The sequence below is a fragment of the Raphanus sativus genome, unplaced genomic scaffold (genome assembly GCF_000801105.2).
Source record: "Raphanus sativus cultivar WK10039 unplaced genomic scaffold, ASM80110v3 Scaffold0383, whole genome shotgun sequence".
NCBI lineage: Eukaryota > Viridiplantae > Streptophyta > Magnoliopsida > Brassicales > Brassicaceae > Raphanus > Raphanus sativus.
In genome coordinates, this window is record NW_026615702.1 from 10678 (window position 1) to 30345 (window position 19668).

General features: G+C 35.0%; 4 protein-coding genes and 1 long non-coding RNA gene across 8 annotated transcripts; 4 read left to right on the top strand and 1 right to left on the bottom strand.

Annotated features, from left to right (window-relative positions):
• Nucleotides 1-621: 621 nt before the first annotated feature.
• Nucleotides 622-2638, top strand: LOC108823727 (uncharacterized). Of its 3 annotated transcripts, none has more exons than XR_008939997.1 (4): nt 622-879; nt 1018-1611; nt 1991-2055; nt 2141-2638. It is a non-coding gene; the product is annotated as an uncharacterized LOC108823727 (long non-coding RNA). The 3 variants fall into 3 exon arrangements; XR_008939998.1 differs by having other exon boundaries at nt 624-879; nt 1212-1611; XR_001945096.2 differs by having other exon boundaries at nt 622-1611.
• A 5003-nt stretch (nt 2639-7641) lies between these two features.
• LOC130502015 (uncharacterized) lies at nt 7642-9397 on the top strand. The gene is made up of 3 exons (XM_056996828.1): nt 7642-8274; nt 8902-8994; nt 9078-9397. The coding sequence occupies exons 1-3, from the start codon at nt 7642-7644 to the stop codon at nt 9294-9296; spliced, it is 945 nt and encodes a 314-aa protein (XP_056852808.1). The 3' UTR covers nt 9297-9397.
• Nucleotides 9398-9511: 114 nt separating this feature from the next.
• On the bottom strand, nt 9512-11477 carry LOC130502016 (probable protein phosphatase 2C 17). Its single transcript, XM_056996829.1, has 4 exons — nt 11354-11477; nt 11015-11248; nt 10658-10943; nt 9512-10579 (listed from the first exon to the last, which is right to left on the bottom strand). Exons 1-4 carry the CDS (start codon nt 11387-11389, stop codon nt 10287-10289), a joined length of 849 nt encoding a protein of 282 aa, XP_056852809.1. The 5' UTR covers nt 11390-11477; the 3' UTR covers nt 9512-10286.
• Nucleotides 11478-12505: 1028 nt separating this feature from the next.
• On the top strand, nt 12506-13149 carry LOC130502017 (multifunctional methyltransferase subunit TRM112 homolog B-like). Its single transcript, XM_056996832.1, has one exon. It carries the CDS (start codon nt 12604-12606, stop codon nt 12964-12966), a length of 363 nt encoding a protein of 120 aa, XP_056852812.1. The 5' UTR covers nt 12506-12603; the 3' UTR covers nt 12967-13149.
• A 578-nt stretch (nt 13150-13727) lies between these two features.
• Nucleotides 13728-19248, top strand: LOC108823503 (synaptonemal complex protein 1-like). Of its 2 annotated transcripts, none has more exons than XM_018596725.2 (18): nt 13728-14102; nt 14212-14261; nt 14591-14798; nt 14887-15012; nt 15172-15270; nt 15738-16414; nt 16502-16750; nt 16832-16960; nt 17061-17129; nt 17196-17306; nt 17486-17593; nt 17672-17782; nt 17865-17951; nt 18066-18161; nt 18221-18328; nt 18402-18485; nt 18583-18648; nt 18905-19248. In XM_018596725.2, the coding sequence occupies exons 1-18, from the start codon at nt 13820-13822 to the stop codon at nt 19007-19009; spliced, it is 2766 nt and encodes a 921-aa protein (XP_018452227.2). In that variant the 5' UTR covers nt 13728-13819; the 3' UTR covers nt 19010-19248. The 2 variants fall into 2 exon arrangements, with proteins under 2 accessions (XP_018452227.2, XP_018452228.2); XM_018596726.2 differs by having other exon boundaries at nt 13920-14102; nt 14212-14343.
• Nucleotides 19249-19668: the final 420 nt, after the last annotated feature.

The window sequence follows — 19668 nt, forward strand, 5'->3', positions numbered from 1 at the left end:
CTTAAAATATCGTCTCAAAATTTGGAAACAAATTTTTGCAACAAAAAAAATATCCACATAAAAACTTACATAGTGCTCATATTAATTTCTATAATTATAAACATTGTATATGTTGGTAATAATATATATATACATATTGGAAAATAAAAATATACTGTATAAAGTATATACAAACTTTGATTTTACCGAATATATATTCAATTAAGAATATAATCCCGCGCTTTAAAAGCGCGGGTCAAAATCTAGTTGGTTTATATAGATGGTGTTGTGTTTTAATGAATGTTACCGTTAGTGTTTCTTTTTTTTTTTGTAGAGAATTTATTATCCAAAGGTAAGACCTTTCAAGTTCACTTCAACAAAGGTTTTATTTATTGGTGACGTGTTTTAATATTCTGATGACTTGAATCTCAACTGTGAGAATTGACAGATAGATTATGGAAAAAATTAATCTCATAGAGAGACTTTATGTCTTTCTATTTACACCATTAGTCACTTTGTATTGGACACACAATTTCTATGTGGTGAATGACAAACATATCCTTTAGTCATCTTTCTCTTTCCTTACTTTATCTGTCTGTTTCTGATTTTTTTTTAATGTTTGCTTCTATTTTTATTTCTTTTATTTCTGAAAAAAAATTATAAAAATGGAAAACCTTCATCCTAATCCCAACTAAACTCCATTCTCTCTCGTTCATAAAAATATTGATTCAGTGTCTGAACCCTAATTGATCCAATAAACTCCCACAACGAAACCCAATCTTCTTCGTATCAGAATCCATGACTACTATGGAGCCAGTTGTGGATGTTAGAGAGAAGGAATCGTTGGATTAAAAAAAATATCAGAGAAGAACCACCACGGTGGTGATTGACGATGACAAAGTAAGTATTCAAACTCTTTTTTTTTGTGAAATCAAAAGCTTACCCCTTGTTCGGAAGTGATAAGCTTGTACACAAGGTTCTCGACGGTGGACAACATATGTTATCTCAGATCTGACCTTGCTTTCATATGAAATGCAGAACATGTAGGTTTTTTTAAGATTGAGATTTATTTGCTGAAGATTAATGATCTGAATATGGGAGTGATTCAGTTTGTAGTGTATGGGGCTGTTCGTTTCTCCATTCAAATGATCCATTTAGATGGAAATGAACTTTGTGTTCGTTTAGACACAAAAAGTACAACTCATTCAAATGGTTCATTTGAATGATTTTAGAAAAAATAGGTTTAATTTAAAGACTCAGTTGGCTGGACCGAAACGAAGCAGTTGGCTGGAGATGGCTCAGTCAAAATACTGAAATGTCGATTTGCCCCTCACCAATTCCTGAAATTACAAACCTAAGACTAAGACTCTTGTATCTCTGCCGTGAACGATGAAACCTCCACATCTCTCCTCTGGCCATGAATTCATCGCCATGAAAGCTTGAGCTCTCTCTCTCCGTGACTCTCTCTCTCTCTCTCCGCCATCTCTCTCTCTGCGTCTCTCTGTCCGCGTCTCTCTCTTCGCATCTCTCTCGCCATGAAATCGCCATGAAAGCTTGATATCTCTCTCTCCGCCTCTCTCTCTCCGTGTCTCTCTCTCTCCGCGTCTCTCTCTCCGCCTCTCTCTCTCTCAGGTATCTCTTGCTCTCTTTCTCTCTATCTCTGGAGCTTGTGTGTTCATAGAGAGATCTCTGATTTTTCATTCTCTGAGTTGAAACATTGATGGGTTTGCTTGGTTTTAAGAATGTGTTTATGAAATTTGATCTGTTTGTTCATAGATTAATCTCTGATTTGTCATTCTCTGAGTTGTATTCATGGGTTTGCTTGGTTTTGAGAATGTGTTTATGAAACGTACTGACACTTTCTCTAGCATTGAGTAGTTATAGCATTGAATTTGTTTGATTCTAGTTTTCAGTTGGTTTAAACTTGTTACTGCTTTCTTAGTTCCTTGTTACTCTCTAGTCAGTGACAACCATTGCTCACTGTCTATCTCTTTCTATCTCTCTCTTGAAGCTTCCAGGGGATGTGCCTTGCAGTGTGCCATTCTCAGACCCACCTTCAAAGTCCGTGAGTTCCAGGTAATGGCTGCATATATGTGCTTAAACATGTGTGTTTTGTCATACTCCAGATCATCTAACAAGTCATGTTATTTATTTTGATAAGGTTCATGAGAGTTTCCCTTTCTCCATTTCGCTGGCGTGGAAAGGAGCAGCTGTTGATGCTCAAAATGAAGGAGCTGAGAATCAGCAGAGCACCATTGTTTTCCCCAAAGGAAACTCAATTCCTAGTGCCAAGGCTCTAACGTTTTACCGCTCTGGAACATTCTCTGTCGATGTGCAGTACATTGATGTGACTGACTTGCAAGCACCTCCAAAAATCAGCACATACACGGTTTGATCTTTGCCCAATGTCGTGTGTATCCTTAAGACTGTAGCATGCCTTTTTTCAGTTGATGGATCTTATTATCAGTCACGAGTTTGTTTGCTGAGTCTGAGATCATTTTATGTTGAGTCAAGTCTCATATGTGGGTTTTAGTTTTGAGAAATGGTGAATGATGATGTATGATTGTTAAACCTATGTTGTGTTTGTGTTGTTGTTGCAGGAAATGTAACGATGTATAAAGCTATATTTTGTGGTTTATGTGTAATTGTGTTTATGGCATTTTAGTATGAGATATATAGCGATCATTGATGAGAACACTTTTGACATGATAGATCATTATATAATTAAACTAAGAGTTCAAAATATTAAATTACTTTAATGTGTTATTTTATTAAAAATATTAAATTAGTTTTGTTAGATTCTTTTTCATCAGATTTTTTTATAATAAAAAGAATTCAAAATTATAGTTGATTTATTAAAAAAAATCAAAATATTTGAAACTTATAATTTTATGAATATCAAAATGCATATTTAAATAATTATAAATGTCAAAATGATAATTTTAAAATAATTTTAGTGTAAATATATTTTATACTAAATAATAAAAATTAGTATACTGAAAATTAATATCAAACATATGATTAATTTAAAATAAAGGTATATATGTAATTTGTATATCAAATTCATTTGAATGAAAATTACAAATGGAGAAATAAACATACAATTCATTCAAATGGTTCATTTAGATGACTCATTTAAATGGAGAAACGAACAACCTCTAAAATCTGGATGGATCATCTGAGTGGATCATACAAATGGATCATTTGAATGAAGATTAAAAATGAAGAAACGAACAGGCCCTATGTAATGGTGGTGGCTGGGGGCAGTGATTGTGGGACTAACGTTTTCTAGTGTGTTGAACATGGGCAGATCTGATTTTGGAGATCTCTACTACAGCTTAGCTCTAGCTTCATCAAGTTTGTTCCTTTCCTTTCATTATCTTTGTCCTTTCAATTCAAATCGAGAGTACGTGTTTGTTTCTGATTCAATTACAAAGTTTTGTTTTTTTTATTCAAGCGCTTATGAGTTGAAGAAAGTTAACATTTTTTTTTTCAAATATTCAAAAAGAACATGGAATTTAGGCTTAATATGCTGTGTTTTATCACAGGTGAAAAATGTTATCTTTGTTTGGTTAATTGGATTTAGGATGTAATTTAAATCAATGAAACTAGAGGAGAAGAGACACATGTTCACAGATTCTAGACTTTTTGTAAGTAAACCCGGAGAGATGTTATATCCACATATTAAAACAGATATTATGTTGCTTTGTTCTAAGGACACAACAACTCTGCAACTGTTTTAATAGAGAGAACATAAACAAAAGCTCCAGAAGTTGTGGCTATGTCAAAGATAGAGAGGAGGATGCGAGTGCAGGAAATCAGACAAAACAGTAAGAGCAAATGAAACCAGAGGTTAATAGACTGAAATTAAAAGAGAATCAACTTAAAGGCTCGTGCTACCGATGAAGCTCAGGCATTGTCAAAAATATCAGAAGATTTATAATTCAAATTTTACCTATCCACAAACTTATGTCCACTACTTACGTATCCACAACTTGTCTGTTCGGATAATATTTTCCATGTTTTTCTATCTAAGTTTTTTCATCCATTGTAACTTCTACATAGAAACTTTCCCATCATTCTCTATCTATGTCTTTTTGTTCATGTTTTTTTTCTTTGATAATGTTCACATTTTTCTGTTTATGTATTCTTCGCACATGTCAATATTTGCCTGTTCATATTTTTGTATCCATGTCCACAAATTTAATCATAGTCAAAAGAAATATCATTAAATGCTTTGTTTGATATAATTATAACCTTCAACTAGTAACACAAGATTCGTCCACAAAGTTGTTTTTGCTAAGTAATCCTCAGCTACAAACACACCAATTTTTGTGTTGGAGTTTTTTTAAAGTTTTTTTTCATCCATCCACCATGTCCACATCTCTTTGTTTACATAATTTCGGTACATGTTCATATTTTTCTGGTCACAAGTTTTATGTCCATACATTTTTATTGATTAAATATATAAAATATATATGAAAATGGATCTTAAAATGTAGAGAAAAGAAAATTATAATTTATTGTAACAATTATATTTACTTTGTGTATTTTAAAATCTGAGAAAAACAAATAAAGTAAGAAATGAATAATAATAAAAATATAAAGCTTTGGCTGTAAACTTACACTTTCTCCTATATACGAAGCTTAATAACTTTCGCAGGACATTTTTCTTTTCAAATGCAACTAGATGCCAAAAGTATTAACTAAATAAAATAAAACAATTACACTTTCTTGTTTTCTGTTGTCTGGCAAAGGGTATTGATGTCAAAAAGACATTTAGGAAACCGTGAATGTGTGCCACAAGCACATTGTGTCTTACGGCATCTCCAACTCAACTCCATTTTTAACTCCAAAATGGAGTAAAAGTGATTATGGAGTAACATATGCTCCAACCCAACTTCATATCTCACTCTATTTTGAAGTTTACTCCATAAATAGAGTAATCTATTTTTTGTTTGTTCATGACTCCATTATAGAGTGAAAAATAGAGTAGGATTGGAGTAATTTTACTCCATATTTATTTTTACTCCATTTTGGAGAAAAAGTTGGAGTTTTACATTGGAAATGCTCTTATTGTATCAGAAAAGAGAAAAATGTGTCTTAAATAGAAATTAACTCTAGATTATGCAATTTCAAAATATTATGAGTTTCAAATAACAATTTAATGAAAAGGTAAGAATCGGGCCTGTAAGCCCATTAAGGCACGATAAATGGCCTGGGTTTTGATTAAGTAAGGAAAAAAATTAGTTTAACTTTTATTTGTCAATTTGTTGAATGAATAATTCTAGTTTTTTTGTCAATTTGAATGAAACACAGAATAATTCTAGTTTTATTTTAATTACTACTTTAATTTGTATACCTAATTTGTCTATAATTCATTTGGTATAAGAAAATATTACATAATTATGCCTTACACTGTTTTTGAAATGATATATATTTAGTTATTTTATATTTATATTATAAAATATTATATATCTAAATATGATAAAACACTATTTATTTAAATATAATATAAAAATTACTGATATAGAGCGTGTATTGCAGACACGAACCTAGTTTCTTTAAGAAAGAAAAATTATGATAAAAGAGGGTCTTCGATAAATAATTAGTCGTTTTAATATCTCTTTCTTCGTCTTAATTCAACCATCTTGGATTCTCCCCGAATATGTTATAGTCAGCGGTTCATTGATTAACATAATCTCCTGAGAAATGAAGCATCTTTTTATCGAACAATATATATTCCGTACAAATGAAAGATGTAGTCACGTTATTAATTACTTGACACATGCAAACCACATCGATATTAATGAAGTTAGCTACCAGCATATCTACCAATTTGGCTTTAGTGGGTTGTTGTCGTCACGTGTCACAAAAACTAATTAAAATAAGATGAGCTAATACTTTTACCAAAAAAAAGATGAGCTAATACAACCATATTATTAGCATTGCTTGATGGAATTGTGGATGATGCTTGGAATGCTAGTACATAGAAGCGTGGTATAAGATGTATTTTCCGTCGTGATACAATGTGGAAGAAATAGGGTTCTTGACTCGTGAAAGATTATTCAGTTAGTTCTGCTTGATGAAACCTAGGCGTTAAAAGACGGTAACAAAAGAATGGATGAGTTTCATGTCATCTGCGATTCTCACTCCCTAATCAATCTTATTATCAACGGAAAGGAGAACATTGAGCTCTAGTTGTTATCAAAGCTTTAGGGCATCACCATCATAAAGTTATCACTTGGTTCTTAACATTAAAATAAAAGAAAATTAAAGAAAAGAAAAGACAACGATAGTAAAATAAACTATAAAATGAAAAACTACTTATGTCATATTAACTGAATGGCTAAACATATTCTATCTTTTAAAATAATTAAAATGAATAAAACACTGATTTTTAAAGAAACTCACACAGTTCTACTAGTGAAATCAATATGTTAGCAGATTCTATATCTATAGCTAATTGGAAACTCATTCAAAGTTTTAATACTCCCTCTGTTTTAATATGATACACACATTTAAATAAAATATATAATAAATGCATTATTTTAGTGATTATTTTTTCCATAAATCTAAACCAATAAAAATATAATAAGTATAGTTAAGTTTCCCTAAAATTTGAAATTAGTCATTATTAGTTAGTAAAATATGCATTGAAAATACATAATATATATTTTTGAAATATTCTTTTCGAAAACACTTAACATTACAAAATGGAGGGAATATACAATAAATGAGATATTCTTTGACAAAAGAAGAGGAAGCGAACATTTTTTTTTTTGGTGAATAGAAGAAGCGAACATTATTATTCTCACGTTGTTCATTTTAAGAACGCGTAAGACAAACAAATAAATAATAAAAACGGTAATATTCTAGAAAATATATTTTCTTCTTGATAGATGTTAAGACTTTTTCATGATATGACGAAGAAAAGCTCTTATTCCAAATTTGACGAAGCATTGTTTTTGGTTTTGTCTATTTCACAAGTTGTGAACTTATTGGGAGTCTTCAATTCCTGGTCGCCAGTCTATTAACTTATTTAATTGTTATTCGGATTTATAGAATTTAATTTCAAACCTACAAACTGTCACAACTTTATGTTCACATTTAAGATTACAACGTGCGCCTCGATTTCAGATGCAAATATTTTCATAAATTTCTGCCAATTTTTTGTAAATATATAAAAAGATTTGATTGTACAACCTAATATAGAGGCATATATTATGTACTGATTCTACACATATTCCTATTTATTGAAGATAGAATTCGAGAAGATAAATAAACAAACAGATTCTTGCAAAAACATTCATTTTCTTACTAATAATTAAATTAATAATTGGTATTCGAGAAGATAAATAAACAAACAGATTCTTGTAAAAACATTCATTTTCTTACTAATAATTAAAGTAATAATTGGTAATTTATTGATCAATGTTACATGCAAACTGCAAAACACAAACTAAAAAAACAAAACTGGCTTCAAGTGATGTGACTCCAGGTTTTAAAAAGAAAACATAATTCAATAGAAGCCTCCTGAGGTATAAATATTAATATAAATTCCCAACCAACACCAGAGAACCAAACACAACACACACCACAATATATTCCAACTCAACTTTTATAGAAGCTTCACATTATAAACTCTCTTTTCTTTTTGTAATGACAGGTTGCTTCAGCTTCTCTGAAATAATAGAACGGACTTACAAATCCGGTTTCAAAAGATCCGGTTTACGACCCGTAACCGTCGACTTGAAAGATGGAACCGTGGTCCATTTCTGGGTATCCAAGACCCGACCCGAATCCAAACCAAACCTCCTCCTCATCCACGGCCTCGGAGCTTCGGCCATCTGGCAATGGTACGACGTGGCACGACGTCTTTCTCCTCATTTCAACCTCTTCATCCCCGACCTCGTTTTCTTCGGCGGATCCTCCACGACCCGACCCGAAAGATCCGACGTTTTCCAGGCCCAGACGCTCATGCGGGCCTTAGAGGCCCAGTCCGTGAAACGTTTCAGCCTGGTCGGCCTCAGCTACGGCGGGTTCGTCGGCTACAGAATGGCGGCGATGTACGGAGACGCCGTGGTGAAGGTGGTGATATGCTGCGCCGCCGTGTGCGTGGAGGAGAAGGACATGAGAGAAGGCGTTTTCAGGGTGTCGGATCTTGAGGAAGCTGCCAAGATTCTTGTCCCGGAATCTGTGAAGAAGCTCCGGGAACTTATGGGTTACATCTTCTACAAGCCGGCGTTGGCGAGACTGGTTCCTCCTTGTCTGCTCCATGATTTCATCGAACATGTGAGCTACTTTCTTCTTTTAGCTTCGTCGTCCAATGAGACTACTACATGTGTCTACCTGTCTTAATGCATTTTTTTGTCAACGTCTTTATGCATTTTAGCTTCATATAACAAAAATATACGATCAGAGGAAAAAGGTGAGAAAAAGACTTTTAAATTGATGAAAATCTAGCAAATGGGAAAAATAGTTTTTAATAAATGGAAAAAGATATTTGAAAGATTCTGACTGTTTGTAGATAAGATATTAAATTGTCCACTTGACGTTCTAGAGAGACCTTGTCTAGCTGGATTTTTTCTCTATAATTTAAAAAATTCCGGTTTTTAATTTTATAAAATTTTTTTTAAAAATTCTTATAGATTATACACTTTTTTGTCAACTTATAGATTATAAACTTATATATTTAAGTATGATACATCCATGTTATTTACTAGATTTATAATGCAGTTATTCAGACCTCTTTATCAACATTTGTTTGGTACTTCATTGTGGTACTTGTTTATGGCAGTTCTTTTGTAAAGTACTTGCTCTGCGCACAAGAAGAACAAGTTACTCTTTTTGTTTTACCTTTTATATTTTACATGGAAAGTTTACTAATTTGTAAAAAAAAATGTAAATGAAACAAAACAGGCATTGACCAGAAATAATGTAAAAGAAAAGAGGGAGATGATCAAAGACATACCAAAAGATAGAATAGTCTCAGAGATTCCAAAGCTTACACAGGTTCATCTCTCTTCCCGATTTTTTCTCACTAATTAATCACTCTCACTAATCGTAATTAATAACTTTTTAATTATTTACTGCAGCCAACTTTGATAATATGGGGAGAGAAGGATCAAGTGTTTCCACTGAAGATGGGAGAGAGACTTAAGAATCACTTAGGAGATAATGGGAAACTTGTTGTCATCAAAAGAACTGGTCATATCTTTAATTTTGAGAAACCTAAAACTTATGTTAGACATCTCAAGTCTTTTCTTCTGCAGACTAAACCACAACAGGTTCCTGTCTCTAATGGATCTGTTTGAGTCTTAAACCTCTGATTTGTTTTCGTATCTTGTAAGGATTATTAACGCATGTAGCTAGTGTTTTTTTTATAAATGTAGCTAGTGTCTGATTCTTAAATTAATCACTATACGCTTATTAATTTTGAATTACGATAATAATTACGTTAACCTTTTTCTGAAATTTAATTAGTTGGACATAACAAAAAAAATTTCTTCAGTGTGCTCATTTTCTGTCAAGGTAAATAAAAATAATAATGTTTTATTTGTTATCTTCAAAGTTCTTTTTTCTCAAAAAAAAAGGTGGATGTACCAAAGAGAAGGATAAAAATTGCAGAGAAGAAGCTCTGCAAATAATAAAAGCCCTCTCTTGATGGTGAATTGATATTTGCCTCCAGAACAAAGCTAACAAGAATGGATCTTGCTGCTGAAAGAAGAGGCATATCTTTCTTCCTTATACATACAAAACTCAGAATCTAATGAAAACTTTAGACGAGAACACAGAACCATTGACACTGGAGCGTATATGCTTGTGATTGATTTGTATATGAGCTATGCATAGCAATTGGTATATATATAGAGGTGGCTCTAGCTGCCTGCCTGCTTCGAAGCCCTAGTTTATGTAGGTTATAAAACATACTGCTTTTCTGAAAGCCTCATCGGCCTAGGTTTAGGCCTTTTATAAAAGCCCTGTTAAATGGAAGCCTACTGATATGATGATAGCCAATGCAATATATCATTATATGGAGGGAAATGTATATTGTACCAATGAAATTATGAAAACATAGTTTAACAAACAGATCAACTATTCATAATTCCAAGACTATATCTTCAATAGTAAATTATTAATCAATATCTATTTTTTTCTATATATATGATCAGATGTCAAGTAGTTGACATCTAGTATAATCCTCTCAAACTTATATCACCGAGACTGCATATGTAACGAAGAACCAAAACAAACTGAACCAGGCTCAAACAAAAATCACGTTAGCTGAAACTTTTGGTTATAATCTATCTAAACCGGACAACAATGCAAGATATGTCATCTTTACTGTTTCTTTTCAATGCTTCAATAACTAGTTGTTTAGCTGCTTCCTTTGGATCTTTAAACTTTAAAACTATGTCAACTGCTTTTTGGTTAGACATCACCTTTGAAATACCGTCACTAGACAAAATAAGTATCTCAGTGTGGCTATCAACTTCGACATCTTTAATGTCAGGCTCTCTATTCATAAACGCTTTGAGGTCCTTATTACCAAAAGCACGAGACACATCTAATATACCATTCACTCGAGCAACACCACCTGCTCAAACTCACAAACATGAGAATCATCATCACTATTATTTAATAGCTATATATAATACTCAAATATAAGACTAACCTCGCCTGTTGGTTACAAATCCACCTTTACTCTCAATCATATTCCTTTCAGCATCATTATTTGGATCATGATCAACACTTATCTGTGTTGCTTTACCTCTACGAGACACAATGGCTCGTGAATCACCAACATTGGCTATCCACAGAACCTTCCCATTGACCAAAATAGCAGTCACTGCAGTTGAACCACCATTCCATAAATCTGAACTAGTATCAGACAGAATCGTTTGGTCTGTATTTTTATAAGCTTTTGCGATCGTTCTTCGAGGATTAACCAAGAACTCTCCCTAGAAAATTTTAACACATTATAACCGATCATTATACATACAAGTAAACTACAATATTTTGTAGAACTTACATCTTTGAGGATGTTTGAGAAGAGATGTTTCTGTAAATATGTAGCTACTTGATCACCATTATGACCATCAAAGATTGCAAATAAACCCAGTTCATTGTCTTCGACGTTGATGAGCTTAGCAACGTGATAATCCTCCATTGGATGTTTAGCTTTCCCCTTCATTAAACTATATCCAAACTTGATTTCTCCATCAGGTTTTCCTTTACCTGAATGAGATTTTTGTCCTAGTACAATCTAGCATTAAGATGACGTAATCAGATATAACATAATCATGTCCGTACAAAAAATATTCATATAAGCAAATATAAAAAAAATAGAGAAAGGAGTTTGCTTCTTTACTTGTGTATCAGAACGAGAGCAGCAGAACCCAGTCATCAAAAAGCTAAAGAGAAAGAAAATAAAGCAGTCGAAGAGAGAAATGAAAATAACCAAACTCTTTTTAATTTGCAACCAGAAGAGATGAAGAAGCCTTCACTCTTCTTCGTTAATGTCGTTTTCTTATTATATCCACTAGAAATATTCAATCTGGTTATTCTAATAAAATAAACTCATATGATATGGTTGTTTTTATAACTCTTTTTGCATGCTTTTTGTTTTTGGAAAATTATATAAATATTTCCACAAAAGGAAGTATATAGTCTAATTCTATTTCTTTTGATTTTATTTCCCATTTACTTTTGTATTGACAACTATGCAATAATTGCAGTTTGACAAATTAAATGTGTGTTGTGTATCAAACTATGACATATTATAATAAGACACATGTGTAATTTAGATAAACAAATGGTTTGTACAACATATCTCTATGGATTAGTTTTTTTTTTGGCATCTCTATGGATTAGTTGTTTACTATTTTTAGAGCATTGAAGAGATTTCAAACTCTCAACACTAAATAGTAAGACTATGAGTAGAGAAAGTGAAGAAAATATTATATTTGTTCTTTAAAACTATGATAGATGTCAAATTGTATATATCTTTATTTTATTTTCTATTTAATTCTAGTTACCTAATAAAATAATACAAATCTTAAGTTACTAGATGTTCTTACTCTTTTGTGGTTTATCTCTAGCAGATTTGTTTCTTTTTAATCACATATATTATCTATTTTACCTTTCTGGAAAAACTATTTTTATACAATATTTCTTGAGATCATATATAACTATAAGTTATACAATAAAATAATACAAATCTTAAACTACTAGATGTTCTTACTCCTTTATGGTTTATTTCTAGCATATTTGTTTCTTTTTTATCACATATTCTTTTTTTTTACCTTTCTGGAAAAACTATTTTTATACAATATTTCTTGAGATCATATATAACTTGTAAGTTGCACACAATAGAAAATTTCTGATCAGTTTGATAGTAAGCTATGGACCCATATGGTAATGGACTTGGAGCCTTTACTGATCTTTTCATTTCTAGCTATGGGCCTTAAATGAATAAAGCCCATTTACACAACTAAATTCTAGCTAAACCACCATAGGGGATATGATATTCGTCAGTCATCAGCCACCACCACAACACTTCGTCACCTCCGCCATCAAACCGTCACGACGCTTCGCCGCATAGAGAGGGTAATTAAAGAGATGAGGTTGATAGTGCACAACATGCTGACTTGCAACATCAAGGGAGTGGTTAACAAGTTCCCTCTACGGATCGAAGCAGAGAAGGTGATCAAGAAGGAGGTCGATTTCAACCCTGATTTTCTCAGGCACATGCTGGCCAAGATCGAGTGGAAGGCTCTGGTAGACGGTGCACGTTCCATGGGATACACCGAGCTTCCTGATCAGCTGGAATCAGAGGAATCATATTCATTCCTCAAGAAGTTTCACCACGCGTTGCTCGAGCTCCACCTCGAGGAAGGCTCGCTCGTCTGCCAAGAAACCGGTAGGAAGTTTCCAGTCGAGAAAGGAGTCCCCAACATGCTTCTCCACGAGGATGAAGTTTAAAAAGGCAGAACAAAACTATCACTGCATTGTGTTATGTCTGAAAAATATAACATACGGTGTTGTATCAGAGCATTGAGTTCTTGTCGTTGCTGCTTCATTTCTTTGAGTCTTTTTCATGCCTTTTGGTGGTATGTGGAATTGTGGAATAAGGATGATTTAAGGATGTGCACCGTTACAAAGCTATGCTTGCTATTGACGAGACTATATATAGAGCCTTGTAAAGGGACAACATCCTTAGGTTTTGATCATATGCTTGAAAGCTTCTTGCCTTCTCCACCCCGAGCCAATAGTTTTGTTCGTATCTATGAAGTAGAAGAACCACTTTTAAGTCATGTTCTTATTGTCACATGCTCTGATTTAAATAGAAAGGCAGTGAAGCTTGACTTATATGTCACTCTAAACACAGAGACTTTCAAGGTATGTGAGAGAGTACTAATCGAAAAATCTATACTTGGTCAAGAGATGCTTCAATCTATTCATGGTCCTGCCTCTTCTCCTTCTCACTCTCTGGAAACTGTTCGTTTCCTATCTCCACTACCGCGAAGTTCGTTGTGTATTCCGTCAAAGTACCTCTACATTCTCGCTCAGATTCGTCTTTCCTCAAGCTAACAGACAAGAACAATGAGTCCTTACCGGTTTGCTTCTCCAAGTAACCGGCAGATGGATTCGAAGAAGGAAGAGTAAATGTAAACCCATGGTGGTTGGTTCATGAAACAAGCCACCGGTTCTTTAAAACGCTGGACTGGATCATAGATCACTAGAGGCGGTTAGCAAGAACTTAATTGAGTGGTTATTGGACCGGTCGAACCGGTCTAGGGCCGCTGGATTTATTTAATTTTTTTTATTAAACCGGATGCTGACGTCAGCAAATCCGCGTATGACTATAAATATCCCCGGACGGAACGTAAACTTCATTTTCTGTTACGATCTCACGAGAGAAACAGAGAGAGAAGAGAACGCGCGGGAAAAAAGCGATTTCGAAATGCAGAAGTTAGGGTTCCCAGCGATGAAGAGCTTGGATCAGATGCGATCTTCGATGGCGGCTGGATCGGGGAGGAATCTCACCTTCTCCTCGCGTCAACAACCTCACGATTCCGTCTCTTCCGGAAACTTCTCGAATCTCAAATCTACGGCAGGTCCGCCTCTCGTTCGCCTTTGCTCTCGATTTGACGATTTCGCTCCGATCGTTTCTGTAATCGCGTTGTTTTGACTATTCGCGATGTCTCCGTTACTGTTTTTTTGCAGAAAAACTGGTGAAGGAACAGGCATCGATGAAATCAGATCTCGAATTGGCGGTATTTCGAATCGCTATCTCGTTTTCTTCTTTACGTTCTGCGTCTTTACAAACTTTTAAAGTTTGATCGATGTGATTAAGAGGTATGTTACGGTGGTGTTGCTACGATTGTGCGTTTGCTTGCCGTTATTGTTCGTAGTTTTGAATCGATATGAGCAGGAAGACGTAGTAGATCTCTCTTATCCGAGAGAGCATCTTACTTCGAGATTGATAGATTCGAGTTATTGTTATACATTGACAGAAATGCATCTGAACGGACTTTGATAGATATATTGCGAGAGAGATGTATTTGATTGGACTTTGATAGACGCTATTTGTATTTGAATCCAGAACTCTAAGCTGAGAAAGTCGATGGATCATATACTCGCTTTAGAGGAGAAACTGCAGAACGCTTTCAACGAGAATGCTAAGCTCAGGGTGATGCAAAAGGAGGATGAAAAGCTTTGGAGGGGGATGGAGTCCAAATTCTCCTCAACGAAGACTCTCTGTGATCAACTTACTGAGACTCTGCAACACTTGGCTTCCCAGGTTCAAGAAGGTAATAGTAATAGATGCACATTGCGAGTTGAACTCTGGAAATTTCTTATGGTGTGTTGCTTTATCTGTTTCCCAAATTGTCTCTACAGCTGAGAAGGATAAAGAGCTCTTTGAGTCCAAGTTCTCTAGTAGTGCGGAAGTAATAGACTCTTTAAAGGAGAATTTGCAAGACCTGTCTTCAAGACTGGGTGCTTCTGAAGAAAACATCAAAAGACGTAAGTTTCTGGTTTGTTTCAGCCATATTTTGTTGATTTGGGAAAAACTTTTGGTTTGAAAATGATTGAGTTGCTATATATAGTTTACCGAAATTTCTCCATGGTTCTTTTTGTTGAAGATTTTTATACGTAGTAGTAACATTGAAGTCAAACATGCAGGGGAGAAGGAATTAGAGGATCTCAAACTCGAGAAAGAACAGACAGAGAACTCTTATCTGAATGAACAGTGTAGAACCGCCAGTCTCTTAAAGGAGAAAGGTAAATTTCATATTCTATTAGCTTCACAAACCACAATGTCATTTCTCACATGCAGTATATCACATGTGTTAATCTGGTTTGATAGCTTAAACATGTACGTATACTACAAATAGGTTGAAAAAACTCAATGCTTGAAGTGTGTTCACTATTTAAATGGAGTTAGGATAGCGAGTTCTTAGCTTGCATACAGGTTATTGTATAAAGGAACGAACATTTTTGCAATGAAAGGTCTCGGTATGTATTGGATCTTAACTGCACCTCTCTGAGCGTGTTGTATACTTGCATATCAACTTGATCACAAGATTTTTTTCTAGATCACGGGATAAGAATTGTATTTAATGTTTCAATAAAGATATACACTACATACATGAAGCTATAATTCTCTTCTCTTTTGTTTGGACGTGCTACAGCTACATTATAGTATTAGTATTTGAATTAAAGCTTCTTGTCTTTCTTCTTTGTGGCAGATGCTACGATAATGAACTCCGAAGCAGCTATAGCTGAAGCAAAACTCAACATTGAAAATTTAAACCTCCAACTTGAGAAGGTGCGTGTTGAATTAACATCAAAGGAAGATGAGGCCAAATACCTTGTTGGAGTCAAGGAGAAGCTTGAACGAGACAAGATGGATATTCAGCTGATTGCTGATAATCTATCTGCGAAACTGATTACCTCAGACGAGGAAGTCAAGAAGCTCGAGGGATTTGTACACTCTTTGGCAACAGATTTGGCTGAATTGGACAAGAAGAACTTGACCTTCATGGAGAACTTTGATAAGCTAAATGGTTTATATGGCACTCACCTGATGTTGCTCCAAAAGGATAGAGATATTGCTTCTGATCGTGCTGGAAGATTGTATAATCAACTCCAAGGAGAGTTCTCGACTGTAACCCTCCAAAAAGAAGCTCTGCAGTCATCAGCCAACGAGTTATATGAACAAAAAGAGGAACTGAAGAAAGCTAAGGAGTCATTGGTTTCTCAACTAGCCGAGGAACGCTGCTCCGCAAAGCAGGCAATTGAAAAACTAGAGTCTGAAGCAAAATGTCTAGTTTCAACAAATACTGAAACAGAAGCAGTTCTAACGGAGCTGAAAGAGGAAATAGAAGCTTTGTTGGAGAAACTCAAGGCCTCTGAGAATAAAACGGTAGATATATCTTCCATATCTTTTTGCAGTCTCTATTTAATTATCAATGCATAGTTGCAATGCTTAATCTGTTCATGTAACTCGCAGGAAGAATTGTTGTTAAAGCTTTCAACATCGGAGACTGAAAGCAAAGAGAACTATGAGAAGCTGCAGGCTGATGCACAGAGAAAGGCTGAAGAAATGGAGATTTTGCAGAAGGAGAGCGATAGCAACCTGTTGCGTCTCGATTCATTGTCAAAAGAAGTGAGCCAGCTCCAAAGCGTTATTGAAGAGAAAGAGCTTCTTATCAATCAATGCAAGGAAAACGAGAAGAAGCTGGATCAGAAAACAACAGAGGTTTATGAATATGGATATTGGACAAGGATTTATGAGTATTATAGACCTTTTAGCACTCATCGAATATGAACTCCATTGCAGGACAAGGAGCTACTAGCAGCTGCTGAAACCAAGCTTCTAGACGCGAAGAAGCAATATGATCTGATGCTGGAAAATAAACAGTTGGAATTATCTAGGCACTTGAAGGAGTTGTCACAGAGGAATGACCAGGTATATCTGGTTCACTCTCTCCATATACATGCTTGAACAGTATGCAGAGGATTTACTTACAGCCCTTAATTGACGTATATGCTTCTCTTGATGCTTTTAGGCGATTAATGAAATCCGGAGGAAATATGATGAGGAGAAGCAGGAGATTATTAAAGCTGAAAAGGAAAAGGTATCTGCTGGCATATTTTATAATTGCAATCCACCGAGCAATTATTTATCATGGTTCTGCTTTCAGGCTGAGAAGGTTATCAAAGAGTTATCCACTAAATATGATAAAGAAGTTTCTGACTGTAAAGCCGAATCAAAGCACCAATTGCTGACCATTCAGGAGGATCATGCTTCTCTGGTATAGTAATCTTCACTTTCTGAACATCAACGAGCATGAATAAGCTTATACATGTGTTTAGTAGCCGAAGATGCAGATACGAGAACCAAAATCCCTTTTCCCTGGCCTTTCTGTTTGTAAATTTATAGTGAGCATGTTTTCAAATACCAGGCAGTCTGATAAAGCTTCATATTCTGCAGATACTCACTATCCGGGAGGAACATGAGAACAGGGAGTTCAATCTCAAAGCTAAGCACGATGAGGAACTGAGACAAGCTCAGATTCAGGCCGAAACAGAATTGAAAGAGGTACCAACTGACACAATTTGATAGTTTTACAGGAATATGGAGACTCTGGTATTCAATTGGTTTAATTCTATCATGCAGAGGATAACAACAATCAGGAACGAGCATGATGTTCAACTGAAAGCATTTAAGTGTCAGTACGAAGATGATTGCAAGAAGCTGCAAGACGAATTAGACCTTCAGAGATCAAAAGTATAGTGTTTATCAAGATCCACTACAGGATAGCATGTGTTATAGGTTAAAACCTACTGACATAAATGAGTTACCGTTGCAGGAAGAGAGGCAAAGAGCTTTGTTGCAAATGCAGTGGAGGGTTATGAGTGACAAAGCTCCAGAAGAGCAAGAAGTGAGCTCTAGGAAGGTTAGACCAGAAATCATTTTGATCCACTGAAATATATAATACTTTAGTTTATACTGCCTTTTAAAGAAATAGAAACATAATACTGATTTCGAGTACTTAATCATCATCTTGCAGGAATACTCTGTCTCATCTGTGAAAGTGAGAGGTTCTCGTCCTCCTGCTAGCAGGAGAAGCCAGCATACCGCAGTGATGCTTGATGAAGATGAACAGGTAGGATATAAAACACCATGTTCTTTTGTCTAAAGGCCTCTCACATGGGTGAAATGCAGGATTCTCCTTTTGTGAAGGAAGCAGAAACAACTGTGCCGAAGATGCTAAAGAAAGTTGAAAATGCAAATGCAAGAAGCATAATGAGCAGTCAAAAGCAACATAGCAAGGTAAAAACAGTGATGACTACATTTAACATCAGCTCCAAATCTCATCATCTATTTTTGTGATTCAACTTGGCAGGTGAATCGTAGTGAATATGAAGCTGAAGCGAAGGACTCGAGGACCACTAAGCGAAGGAAAACAAAAGGCACAGTCGTGTTTGAGGTAACACCTATTCTGCGCGGCCAGTAAACTCTTTGGTTTGGTTCATCTCAGATATATACTTTTCTGAGTTTGGGATTCACCTTTGTAATGGCTACAGGAGCCACAGAGGCGATTGACTCGGTTTACTTCACCCAAAACTAAGACCCCAAGAAGCATCGCTAAGGTAAAGAGAGATCCCAAAAGCTTGCTAAATAATTTGGAATTTATAAATCCCACCCAAAGTAAACTAGTGCTGAAGCAGGGTTGGTTAACCTATCACTCACGTAAATTAGCTCCTGCTTTATCTTGACTCTGCCCTTTCTATTCTAGAAAAAAATGTTTCAAGAGTTGAGTAAATGTTAAAAGTCTTAGGTTTTGTGTACAGTGAGACATTTTTGCCAGTTTTGAGGGTTTATTAACGCAATGACTATGTCTTGCAGGTGACAGCCATAAGTAGCCATCCACCAAGATCAGCAAACATTGGAGATCTGTTTTCAGAAGGCTCACTCAACCCCTACGCTGATGATCCATATGCATTTGACTGAGTTGAATCTCTTAAGCAAACAAAGCTCTCGCCTCCCTCCCTCTTAAGCTCTTCTCTTGCTACAGTATTACTACGAAGAAGATAAATAAGTGTTGATCCTCTCACTCATTGTACAGACAAACGTGTGTTACCTATTTTGGATCAACTTTCTCATTTGTTAATTGGGGGTTGGGTGTGTGTAAGATTGTTGAAGAACTTGTTTGTTACCGAAATACAAAAATAAAAACCATATCATTGATAGTTTTACTCTTTTACTGTTCCAAAAACAAACGCAGCTGAACTTTTTTTGAATTTTACGAGTTCACATAGTAACAAAAATAAGCGATGGTGGCCGTCTGATCGCTTAGGACAGACATCTCACATTAAGTCTAATACTAAAATATTTGGGCCTTTTCTAAAGCCCATATTTAAAATACCCATTCACATTTTTGCACGAATAATTAAAAAAAAAACAAGCCTTCTATTACTGCCAACAAATAAAATGATAACTATAAATATCAATATACAGTACTAAAAGGCTAATATAAGCCATAGAGAAGCTGTCCACGTCAGCAGATTAAATCGGCCAATAGGAAAAGAATTTTCGTCCACGTCAGATCCGTCATTTAACTCTGTTGGGCTTCAATCAAAATTCATGTCTGGGCTTTGTCAAACATAGCC

Bases quoted from the DNA above. Each gene is read 5' to 3' on its own strand.
- LOC130502016 (XM_056996829.1), bottom strand. From the start codon at position 11,389: ATGACTGGGTTCTGCTGCTCTCGTTCTGATACACAA. The intron at 11,249-11,353 runs GTAAAGAAGCAA...TCTTAATGCTAG, and splicing joins GCTCTCGTTCTGATACACAA to ATTGTACTAGGACAAAAATC. The intron at 10,580-10,657 runs GTTAGTCTTATA...GAGTTTGAGCAG, and splicing joins ATTTGTAACCAACAGGCGAG to GTGGTGTTGCTCGAGTGAAT.
- LOC108823503 (XM_018596725.2), top strand. From the start codon at position 13,820: ATGCTGACGTCAGCAAATCCGCGTATGACTATAAATATCCCCGGACGG. The intron at 15,271-15,737 runs GTAAATTTCATA...TCTTTGTGGCAG, and splicing joins CAGTCTCTTAAAGGAGAAAG to ATGCTACGATAATGAACTCC. The intron at 17,952-18,065 runs GTTAGACCAGAA...ATCATCTTGCAG, and splicing joins AAGAAGTGAGCTCTAGGAAG to GAATACTCTGTCTCATCTGT.
- LOC130502017 (XM_056996832.1), top strand. From the start codon at position 12,604: ATGAGGTTGATAGTGCACAACATGCTGACTTGCAACATCAAGGGAGTG.
- LOC130502015 (XM_056996828.1), top strand. From the start codon at position 7,642: ATGACAGGTTGCTTCAGCTTCTCTGAAATAATAGAACGGACTTACAAA. The intron at 8,275-8,901 runs GTGAGCTACTTT...GAAACAAAACAG, and splicing joins TCCATGATTTCATCGAACAT to GCATTGACCAGAAATAATGT. The intron at 8,995-9,077 runs GTTCATCTCTCT...TATTTACTGCAG, and splicing joins AGATTCCAAAGCTTACACAG to CCAACTTTGATAATATGGGG.